The sequence below is a fragment of the Ursus americanus genome, chromosome 35, assembly GCF_024610735.1.
Source record: "Ursus americanus isolate L20-20 chromosome 35, mUrsAme1.1.p, whole genome shotgun sequence".
In the NCBI taxonomy this organism is placed as follows: domain Eukaryota; kingdom Metazoa; phylum Chordata; class Mammalia; order Carnivora; family Ursidae; genus Ursus; species Ursus americanus.
Window position 1 is genome coordinate 14328891 of NC_142161.1, and position 12251 is coordinate 14341141.

The following is a 12251-nucleotide window of genomic DNA, read 5'->3' on the forward strand; positions in this document are numbered from 1 at the left end:
AAAAACCCAGACACATTCGAAAACCTAAATATACTGCAAATTAGGAAAACGACTAACACCAGTTTTGTTAGCTCCCCTCCCCCTCATGTAAACGACTTTTTGAAATGGAAACTATAAAGTAACTACACGTCTATCTCTTCATAACACAATTATCAATAAGCAGTAATTAGTAAAGGGATTGTCATTCTTTCTCTCTGGTTCTTTGATCCATAGATTTATTTTTTATTATTTTTAAAAAAGACATATTTTAGAGAGACCATGCACAGTGGCAGGGCAGAGGGACAGAATCTCAAGCGTACTCTCCACCGAGCGCGGAGCCTGACGCCAGGCTTGACACCAGGCTCGATCTAACAACCCTGAGATCATGACCTGAGCTGAAACCAAGAGTTGGACACTCAACTGATTGAGCCACCCAGGAGCCCCATAGGTGTTTTTTTTTTTTTTAGGATTTTATTTTTAAGTAATCTCTATATGAGTGTGGGGCTTGAACTCACAACCCCAAGATCAAGAGTAACACACTCCACCAACTGAGCTAGCCAGGTATCCCTGATCCAGAGCTTTTTTTTATACACATTAATCTTCACGTATAATTCTTTTACACTTATTTCATGAAGTCCACACTCTTTCATATCTTATTCCTTGTACAGTATAGCAAAGTTTTATGATTTCTAGAACAAAGGACCCTACTGCTGTTTTTACCTTTGATAAAAGTAATTATGCCAATTTGGGAACTGACTTTTTTAATCTGGTGATTTAGTTTGCTGCTGCTAATAATAAAAAAGGCCCCATCAGCTCACAGGAACACATAGAAACTATGGGCCATACACCCAGGAATTTTGTGATTCACTCAGTGACTATCAACTTCCCAAAGGAAATATTTGAAATTCCACTATTTAGAATATATAAAATGAGGAAAAAGTACTACAAGAAGATAGTACCATTAACTTAAATGCTTTTTCATGTTAGAAAATTATACATTTGAACAAAAATCTGTTCCAAATTTTCATGTTATCTGTTCTAAGCTTTCTTGTTATGCCAAATAAACTACTAAACATTGTGTATGCATAATCAAATTAGCTGTCAGAAGTCAAGAGTAAATGGGATTCTCTCTCCCTCTGCCCCTCCCACTCATGCTCGCAAATAAACAAATGTCTTTAAAAAAATATTAATGACATTTTCAACACCTCACAGGGATACAGTGATGCCTCTTTTATCTACAGCCCAGCTGTCTTACATACTTATTAAAAAACCAAAAATCCAGAAAGTACACCAAAATTCTTTAAGCAGGGGCGCCTGGGTGGCACAGCGGTTGAGCATCTGCCTTCGGCTCAGGGCGTGATCCCGGCGTTATGGGATCGAGCCCCACATCAGGCTCTTCTGCTATGGGCCTGCTTCTTCCTCTCCCACTCCCCCTGCTTGTGTTCCCTCTCTCGCTGGCTGTCTCTATCTCTATCAAATAAATAAATAAAATCTTTAAAAAAAAAAAAATTCTTTAAGCAGCCAAAGAAATGTTAGAAGGTTCATATGCTTGGGCATTTTGCTCTCAAGCCCACGAGTCTATTCCCTTTCTTATACATAATTCTAAACAAACTGGCTTTCCAAGTCCACATAAGATGAAAAGCAACAATTAAGAGAAGCTGCTATAAGTAAAACATACTGTTAATAGCAAAATGCAGTATCTGAGAGTTTACAAGCTTTAAAGTCAAAAGGAAAGCTAAAGGAGCACCTGGGTGGCTCAGTCGGTTAAGTGTCAGACTCTTGATTTCAGCTCAGTTCATGATCTCAGGGTCGTGAGATCAAGTCCTATGTGGGACTCCACACTGGGTGTGGAGCCTGCTTGACTGTCTCTCTCCCTCTCCCTCTGCCCCTCCCCTGCTTCTCTGACTCTCCCTAATTAAAAAAAAAAGTTACCAAAGGGGGAAAAAAAAAAGGCATGAAAAAGTCCAAAGTTGACTGTTCTGAGGCTAATTACTTAAAAATAACCACATATTTCAAGAGAATCTTAGCATACTAGTACCCTATATAATTGAAATTAATGACCTTGAGTCTTTCATAGTTTCTTCTTTTTAAGTATTACATTTTGACAGCAGCCTACTTTTTGATAGTATGACCACATCTGGTTTGCTGGGGTCTGTTGCAACTTAAGCCTATTGTCCTGGCATAATTATTAAAACTCTCCCTTTTACTCTCAAATGTCCTGGTTTGGGCTGTAAATTTTAGGATCATCCTACAAAGTACTTTCTATGTGCCAGTAACTACTCAAGGTGCTTTCATTTATCCTCAAATCTCATGAGACAAGCTACAATTATTATCTCCTTTTATACATGAACTAAGGCTCTGAGAGGTCGATTTTCCTAAGGTCACTCAATTAATAAGTGTTAAAGACCAATATGTGAACAACCCAAGCAGTCTGATACCAAAGTTCTAGTACTTTTTTTTTTTTATGATTTTATTTATTTATTTGACAGAGAGAGAGACAGTGAGAGAGGGAACACAAACAGGGGGAGTGGGAGAGGGAAAAGCAGGAGGAAGCCCAACATAGGACTTTATCCCAGGATGCTGGGATCATGACCCGAGCTGGAGGCAGACACTTAACCAACTGAGCCACCCAGGCACCCCCAAAGTTCTAGTACTTAACCACTATCATACATCATACTATCTCTCCTTAGAAATATGGGTAGAGGAGCACAGGGAGGGAGATATCCAAGTTTTTGGAAAAAGAGTAAGTTATCAGCCTTGAGGTGTCTGGCTGGCTCTGTCAATAGAGCATGTGACTCTTGAACTCAGGGTTGTGAGTTTGAGCCCCATGTTGGGTGTAGAGATTACTTAAAAATAAACTCCTGAATTTTTTATTTTTTATTTATTTATTTATTTATTTTTTTTTTTTTTAAAGATTTTATTTATTTATTCGATAGAGAGAGAGACAGCCAGCGAGAGAGGGAACACAAGCAGGGGGAGTGGGAGAGGAAGAAGCAGGCTCATAGCAGAAGAGCCTGATGTGAGGCTCGATCCCATAACGCCGGGATCACGCCCTGAGCCGAAGGCAGACGCTTAACCGCTGTGCCACCCAGGCGCCCCTATTTTTTAAATAAGAGGTATCAGCTTTCTGGAAAGTGTGTCTATCCAATCCTTATGGCTTCCACAATTCCATAAACTTACAATGCTGAAACATCCAAGAAAATTTTTGAAGTGTAAAATTATTTCAGACATTTATGGGCTTCCTTAGGAGACAAAAATTCCAAGACTATTTTTCAAATATTCTTGAGACACTACTTTGAAAACATACTGAATAATTATGTCCTGTTCAAAAAGATCAGATTATTCCATTTTTTAAAAAAAGAAAATTAGTAACTCACTGTGGAGTGAAAGTATACTGGACTGGAATCAGCTTTGCTACTCATAGCTGAGCTGTCCCTTAACCTCTCCAGACTTCAGTTTCTTCATGCGTAGCAGAGAAATATGGTTAGCTGGTTAAGAGGGCCTAAGGGGATTAGATGAATTTCAAGCGCCTTGACAAATACAAAGGACTACATAAATTTAGGATATTAATAATAAATAGTCATAGGTTTTCAACAACCTGGATCATGACTCATGACAAGTATTCCATACCAGTATTTTTCTAGTTTTATTTCCTCTTTTATTTTTTACTTCAAAATTATTTGGGGGGAAAAGACTAGTTAATTGACTGGTCACATGTGAAAAAGAAAACTACACTAAAAAGATTAAGAGCATTTATGAACATCAACTCAGAGGCTACACTTTACTACATTCTGAAAAACCGATGCCACATACCAGCTAACTTGTCCTTAAACTGTGAGAATAAGTGGAATAATTACAAAAATGAAGCAGTTCAAAGACTTACAATAAATCTTATTTTTAACATGGTTCTTTACCTACTTAACTACACGTAGAATGGTTTAACCAAATGATCACGTTTACATGGCATTTTCCTGTTTCCCAAAAATCATTTCCATAGTTGATCCTCTACAATGAGGTATGACAGATACTATTCTCATATTATGATTAAGAAACTGAGGCTCAGAAAGGATAATTTGCCCAACTGCTTTATGACAAGAAATTGAAGTGGAGGGATGACTCCCAATTCCACATGGAAAAAAGCAATTTGGATGTTCTAGAGCAAAAGAAAAGCCTCAGACTTCTTTATTGGCTGACATGACATGAAACATCTATAAATTCAAGCTGTCTGAAAAAGCAATATTCACTGGAGCTTGCCTACACATCTCTAATAGTTTTAATATTCATAGGAAAATTAATATTCGTCATTGTTTGGATCTCAAACTATTATTAAATTTACAAGCAAAAATAGGACCTATGAAGAGCAGAACCAGGTTATTTTTTCAGAGTGGCAAACCTAATCAAGGGGTTTCCAATCCTTCTATGATTGACCATTGCTGAGATTATTCCTTAATAAGGAAGCACTTAAAATAATTTTCTCCCAAAACTCATTTGCTAGATTTCATAAATTAGCTGCTACAAAGGATCTACATCAGGAAACTCAAACATAAGATTAAATACACAATGCTGGCCATAGTATTTTAGATAATGATCGAAAACAACAGCTGATGGTAGCCAGTTTGGGACAAATGCCAACTGTTCCCATTTGTCTGAAAATGTTAAAATTAATCACTGTAAGTTATAAATTTTCAAAGAATATTGATATCTGTAAATGAGAAAGTGTATCAACTAAAATCCTAAAAAAGACTAAAGATAATGGTGCCTCATTGATTTGCAACATTAGTTTTTAAAATTTTAATGTTCTGAAATATAAGTAAACACATCTCAACAGCTTTATATATTTTTCATACATTTTATTTCTTTAAACACTTATAATTTTGCAAGCTAGCAGTAAAATATTGGGGCAATATTTTACTAATTAGCACCGTATACCTTTTAAAGCTAACTGGAACATTGTTTCATTGTAAATGATTGTAAAATAAAATGATCATTTCAAATGCCAAATTATCTCAAGTAACATGTGAACCATTAATTTTATCATTATTGTTGGCTTTATGCACAAAAATGTATTTCAGAAATGAACTTAGTATCAGTTCTGTCAATCGAACAAATCAAAGTACCACAGTTTAAAGCAATATTTGATCTCTGAAACTATTATTATATGAGGCATATAAGAAAGCTGATAAATCAGCTATAAAAATAAAAGATACTACATAACTTATTTAGAGTCCCTTAGTTTTTAGAATGAGGAAAATAATGAAAAATTCCATGGTGTAAGAATTAGTTACACATATGGTTTAGTATTTGTCAGTATTGTCATACTTTCCTTATGAGTTTAGCCTTACCAAAAAGCCATCAAAATGTCCAGGATAACTCACAGGGACAGCTGGAAGCCTGAAATAAGATGGCTCAGTGCAAAAGATTCCAAGCCATTCATATAACGTTAAATGGAAGCCTAGACATTTAACTCCTATTTTTGTTTCCACCCGAAAAAAACTTCTGAAAATATCTAATTATACTGAAATCACTTTCACACATTAAAAAAAAAAAAGAGAGTTTTTGTTTCCTGTTTTCTGATAAGAGTACTCTTCAGAGCTATGGGGTTAAGTTCTAAGCCACGATTGACTGCTTACTAGCATGCCTGTTTTGCATACCAGTAGAATCAAGTCCAGTTTTGCCATTTGTGGATAACTATGACAAGATACAAAAGCATGTGTTTGCCATAAATAGCTCTGGCTAACAGCAAACTGCTCACACTGAGCAGATCAAATTCTCTATAAGGAGAGCACTCTGGACCACAGCCAAATCCCACTACTAATGCTTAAGACTGCTACACCATTTTTTTTTCCAATTTGCAAAATAAATTAAGAAATAATAGCTGAAATGAAAGTTCCTAAACATGAGAAGTATTAACTTTTGAAGGACATTTTATAAATTATTTTCATTATCACCAAATATGCAGTTAAGAGCTTTCTGCTTCTACTCAATTACTTAGAAATGTAAACGTGAATTAAAAAATAACTACCCTAATTTACCCAGAGAACAAATCTGGTATTGAAGAATATTTATGTCAAAGTGCAAAAAATAACTTCTCATCTTCATATTAACATATAAGGAAATAAATAAACCACTGCTTAGAAAAGTATCCCTCTATAACAATAATATTTTCTATTAATTGGCTTTAGGATAGAATATTTTTTAAACTCAACAAACTGGAAAATATCATGAATGAATGTTGTACAAAAAATTTCTTAAATGACCAGTGCAAAGATTAATAATAGCTGTTTACCCTAAAAGTTGCTTCACATAACATTTTGCAAAATGTCCAAGGAAAACAAGGCAACGTTCTGTAATATGCCACAATTTTTATTGCAACGTGGCCATTATTGCAAGGGTGGGGAGTCTGATCTCAAAACAATGTTCCGTTTAAGGCTCTTTTATACAGAAATTGCCATCATGACTGATATTCAAAATATTTTTAGTGTTGCAAAACTTACACGGTAAACATAAACTCCTACACTTATTCAGTAGTGTACACTCAATGGAAAAAAGGCATTAGTAACAGCTATTTTTTTAAAAATATGCAGGTAACAGGAATGAATACTGAGGTACTAGGATAAGTTGATGACACAGTTAACAAAACTTAATTGGCATTCCTTTTGGGGGAGGTGGGGAGTTAAACTCATTACAAAAAAAGTGCTTTCAATGCATAGTGTTATATCTGTGCTGCCATGTCACAAAAATAGGCTTGCCAAGGCAGGTGAGGTGTATGAATGCTTGAGCCTCACAGAACTGCAATCAAGTGCAACTATAAATAATAATACTGAATAAAGTTTACCATCTGACCAGTGGATAATACTTTCAAGGCATTCAATCAGCTTACCCTTTGCAGTATTCTAAGCTATTCACATTGACAATCACTTTCATTGTAGTGCTTGCTGCAAGGGAGGCATATAACCAGTTGTTTTGGCTAAAATATGATGGAAAGGCATTCCTTGGGTTCTACATAAAAGTAACAGTATTAAACAGTCTAATGGCAATCACTGATAGGCTGCTTACATGAATGATATTTCCTTCATTCACTGTATTGGAAGGACCCAGTGGGAAGAGAAAGAAAAAAAAAAACAAAAAACACCTAATACTATTTCAATTCATTGAGCTGGAGAAATGGAAGCTCCTTAAGATCCAGATGGCACTTGACTGTCATTTTATAAGGGTTTTCCTTCAAGTGAAACTACTACGTTGCCTCCCAATTTCTCTCCAAGTGTTGAACGGTCCTTTATATCATCCAAGCCATTTACTTGCCATTCATGTTTAATACCTAAAAAGGAAAAACATTATCCCATTATCTTATTATAATTAAGAAAGAGTAATTCCTCTGCACAAAATTTTTAATGTTTGTACCTGTAAATTTCTTTTTAATGGCATCTTTAGAGCTAGCATAAATCATCTTGCTTTTTAAAGGTGCACTTTCAGGAGCCCTACAGAAAACAAACAAACACAACGGTTGAGTCCCACTTAAAAGAAAAACAAAGGCAAAACCGACTATGTTAATAACAATCCTTGCATTTCAAAAGCACTTTTTCTTTTGTTTTTACACACCAGAATATAAATACTAGGTCTTCTTTCTTAGACTCTTTTGTTTCGTATGTGGCATCGTACAAAGCATATCGGCAATCATTCAGAGGTAGCAACTTCACAAAAGATGTGTAGGGGTCCTCTACAGTATCACCAATGTCACCCACCAAGATCTGCTTTGCTTCCTCTACAATTATTTGTCTTTTGTCATCGCTTAAACAGAAGAGAACTGCTTTCTTTCTTTTTTTGATCTCCTCTTGTGTAGAAGATTTCCTTACTTTCATATCATTAAAAACTTTGATGACTTCATCATTCACTGTAACTCCAGAAGCCTGAAATAAAAAAAGAACAGTAACTCAGAACAAGCATTTTGGTTTTAACCAAAATTACTGTTTGCCTAGACAGGATTCACTTTAATCTGTACATCAAAAATTGCATCGTACCACGCAAGTAGTCCAACCAGATTTGCCACATTTTTATAAGCACCGAAGGATTCTAACTCATCCTGCCCCATTCATCCATTTTAAAGGGGTTTCGAGGTTGAAGTAAAATGGGAGGTAGAGGGAATGGGACAAATACACGCTGTCCCATCCCTGAAATGTTTCCTATTTCACTGGGTGATGTCAGAGCTTCAGGAGCAGCAGCAAAAATACCTTCTGTATTGTGTCAACTCTGCAGGCCTTAAAAAAACACTTTTGGATTTCAGTGAAAGCTTCTACTATTTTTTTCTTTAAAGTCATCCTAGCCAGTGCCGTTTCCTCATAAGGAAAGAGAATCAAGTGTGAACTCCAAACCGCCCACGGCTACAACATAATTGCCTCACAGCTCAAACGCAGACACTTCAAAACTAACGGAGCTAGTGTAAAAACCTTTTACGGCGAAAAAGCATTTTAAAAAGCGTTTTCTCACCTCCTTAATCTCCCTCTTAGGGGTTTTATTACAAGCCACCAAGACCCTTAACCGAAAGCCTTCAGCAAGGGCTTGAGAGCACGTACCAATTTTAGAGGTGAGCGCTAAATAAAATAAGGAAGCCCCGCGCGAACGCGGCATGCGCGCGGGATGAGCCCCGCAGACCCTCCCGCGCCGCCGGCCGCCGCTCCCAATGCCTCGACCTCTCCAGACGCCTCCTGTCCGCCTTAGGCCCCGACCCCCGACCCCCGACCCGCGCCCTCCTCGCCCTCAGGAATCCGAAGAACGACAGGGCCTGGCCTGACGGCGGGAGGCTAGGCCGGCCGGCTGCTGGAGAGAGAGCAGCGGGGCCGCGGCGCTGGAGCCCCCACCTTTAAGGCCTAAATCAGGTTAAAATGGCGGCCTCACTCCCAGGACCCTGCAGGGCCGCGCGGGGGTTTTTGCCTCACGCGTGCCGGCCCTCGGTCCCCCGGGGCGGCGCGCCCGCCTTACCATAGTGCCCGCGGCTGTGGCTGCGGCGGCAGCTCGGACTCCTTCTCTGTGGCACTGGTAGGAGGAGAGGGAGGGGCTGGCGGGCAGCGGCGAGTGCGGGGCACGCCGGGAGCTGCAGCCCGAGAGGCGGAGGCGGCGGCGGCGGCGAGGGGGCTGCAGGCGGCGGGCGGGGCGGTCACGTGGGCACGCCCCGGGCCGGCCCTTCCGCCTCCCGGCCCCGCCCGCGTCCTCGAGCTGACCCCGGCGCGCGCGCCCGGCAGCCCCGGGCGGCTGCGCGGCGGTGGTTGGGCCCCGGGGACCTGGCAGAGCCGCCTCCAACCCCGGGGCAGCATTCGTCCGCCGGCCGGGGGGGGCGCTCGGCTCCGGCTCCCGGGGGGGGGGGCGCTCGGCTCCCGGGGGGGCGCTTCCACAATGCCTCCCCGAGGGCGCTGCTCCCGGGCTTGGGCGCCCGCGAGTACGGTGCGCGCCAGGGTGTCTTTCTTTTAGTCAGCTGTGGTTTCCACCAAAAGGGGCTGGATTCCAACGTTTTGAGTTTTTTTTGGAAAACCCACGTAAGACACGGCATGAACTGTTTAGATTTCCTTCCTCCAGTTAAATGAGAATAAGTACTATAGGGGCTTACCCCAGTTGACTGAATTACTCAGCAAAGCAAAGTGATAAACGGAAGCGGAAAATCACTTTCCCAAAGTCTGTGGTTGACATAGTAACGATGGGGGAAAAATTGGGTAGTAACATCCCTTGGTAATATCCTTTTATATATTACACTTCATAGGATATGGATGTACTCTCTGCTGGTAGTGTTTCCTTCATGAAGCCCCAGCTTTGACAGCTGATACCAAGTAAATGGACCCAAGAGTAGAGATTCCCACTTCTTGACAATCACAACCTCTTCTAGCAGAGCCCGCGTAACTGAACCAAGGCTCTTCTCCGACTAAAGCTTTTTGGTACTTACACATGTGTCCTATTTATCATAGAAAAAATGTCACTCGGGCGCCTGGGTGAATCAGTCGGTTAAGCGTTGGCCTTCGGCTCAGGTCATGATCCCGGGGTCCTGGGATCGAGCCCCACATCAGGCTCCTGGTTCTGCGGGGAGTCTGCTTCTCCTTCTACCCTTACCCCTGCTTGTGATTTCTCTCTCTCTCTCTCACTCAAATAAATAAAATCTTTAAAAAGAGAAAGTCACTTTATACTTCGAGGAAAATTTTCACAAAGATTTAATGCTTCATGAGTTTATATGAAAATATAAATGAAACACTTTATGTACTTTTCTATAATGAAAGATTTAATAAAGTGTTTAATTATTTTGGGTTGATTTATGCTGTCTTTTCTCCTGAACGTTTACTATTTCTATCTTCATTTGTAAACTTGGTAAAATAAATTTAAAGCTCTGATAAATAGTTAAACTTCTTTTGTGAAAAAGATTTGCGCTTAAAAATCACACTTGTTATTGCCTAAAACTGTTGGGAATAAAATAGTAAGTCCAGATAAACCTTGACCCAAACTAAGCCAGAAGCGCTGCTCATGAGCAGGAACTTTGGGCTGGGAGTTGGGAGACTTGGGTATGAATCTTGGCACCGCCCCTGTCTCCATAATCTCAAAGGACTTTCAACCCCTCAGACATCTATAAAACAAGCTCTCATTAAATTATCTTTAAAGTCCTCTCTGGCTTTAAAATCCAGTTTCCTAGTATACCAGTGTTTCTCAGGAAATGGTGTGTATATGTTCTCAGGATTAAGTAAATTTAGGGATGGAAAATCATAATGAGAAGGGATTATGCCCTAATTTGTGTGATAAATCCTTGTGTCCAAACTTTAATGTATTTTAAATGGACCATGTTAGGTATTGCCCAGCAAACACAGACCTAGACTTTATGTCCACAGCTTCTGTGTATTTTCTTTCTTCTTCTTCTTCTTTTTTTTTTTTTAAGGTTTTATTTATTTATTTGACAGAGAGAGAGACAGCCAGCGAGAGAGGGAACACAAGCAGGGGGAGTGGGAGAGGAAGAAGCAGGCTCATAGCGGAGGAGCCTGATGTGGGGCTCGATCCCATAACGCCGGGATCACGCCCTGAGCTGAAGGCAGACACTTAACGACTAAGCCACCCAGGTGCCCCTCTTTCTTCTTTTTTTAAACTATGTGTTGTTGTTGTTGTTTATTCATTTGAGAGGGAGAGAGAGAGCATGAGCTGAGGGGGTGGGGGAGAGGGAGAGGGAGAAACAGACTCCCCACTGAGCAGGGAGCCCGATGCGGGGCTCCATCCCAGGACTGCCGGATCATGACCTGAGCCAAAGGCAGCCGCTTAACCAACTGAGCCACCCAGGAGCCCCTTGTGTGTATTTTCTTAATGGAAGGATGGACTTAGTTTGGAGACAAAATTTCCCAGTGTGTAAGCATTAATCCCAAGCAAGTGGATATAATACTTTATATTTAGCTGGTACTTTACAATTTGTGAAACCTTTGGGGAAGAAAAACTTCCTTTGCCCCTCAAAGTCTTCTGACTGGTCTAAAATCAGATTGGCAAGAGACAGATTAACAGAGGAAAGTCAAATTTCATTTTGTACATAGGGGGGATCCAAATACATGTGAGATTCCAAAGACAAGTCAGGCAAAATGAAGTACATATGTTTTTGGGGTTTTTTTTCTTTAGTAAGCTCTATGCCCAATGTGGGACTTGAACTTGTAACTCTGAGATCAAGAGCCATATGCTCTATCAACTGACCTAGCCAGGTGCCCCCAGATGGAGGTTTATATGTCATCCTAAATGAAGGAGAAGGGGTAGGAGTCCGGGGCTTCAAAGGGAAGGAAGACAATTTACAGGAAGAAAGGAAAGAGTAAATTTTGGTTAAAAAAAAAAATATATATATATATATATAAAATGGATAAATATATATTTTATATATAAATATATATAAATTTGATATTATATATAAATATATATATATTTATATTTGCTGGACCATCCAGAAACAATGGGACACAGAGAGGACTTTGATCAAATAGGCCTTGCTAGTTTTCTCTCTGTCTACCATGTCTAGTTCATATTTTAATGTAGCTCTCTGTGGTGATGGCTCTGTTCCTTGAGTAGTTCCTCTATCTAAATTCCTTTAGGCAGTTAGAGGGGAAACTCAGAATTTCTTCCTGAGTCTTTTGGGCCTTGATTATTTTTAGCTCAAAATAATACGCATGCCAAAGTAGCACATCTTGGGGCTACTTATTCTGAATGCCTACGAAACCTTTCGCTTTCTTTATCTCTCCTGAAGTTCCAAGGAAATCATGGAGAATGGATCTGCACTGCTC

The 12251-nt window shown here is 39.8% G+C and overlaps 1 protein-coding gene across 1 annotated transcript; it reads right to left on the reverse strand.

Moving 5' to 3' along the window:
* Nucleotides 1-430: 430 nt before the first annotated feature.
* CFL2 (cofilin 2) lies at nt 431-9108 on the reverse strand. Its single transcript, XM_045800151.2, has 4 exons — nt 8956-9108; nt 7579-7886; nt 7381-7457; nt 431-7297 (listed from the first exon to the last, which is right to left on the reverse strand). The coding sequence occupies exons 1-4, from the start codon at nt 8956-8958 to the stop codon at nt 7185-7187; spliced, it is 501 nt and encodes a 166-aa protein (XP_045656107.1). The 5' UTR covers nt 8959-9108; the 3' UTR covers nt 431-7184.
* Between the last annotated feature and the right edge of the window lie 3143 nt (nt 9109-12251).

Bases quoted from the DNA above. Each gene is read 5' to 3' on its own strand.
- CFL2 (XM_045800151.2), bottom strand. The intron at 7,458-7,578 runs GTGTGTAAAAAC...TGTTTTCTGTAG, and splicing joins GACCTAGTATTTATATTCTG to GGCTCCTGAAAGTGCACCTT. The intron at 7,298-7,380 runs GTACAAACATTA...TTTCCTTTTTAG, and splicing joins CATTAAAAAGAAATTTACAG to GTATTAAACATGAATGGCAA.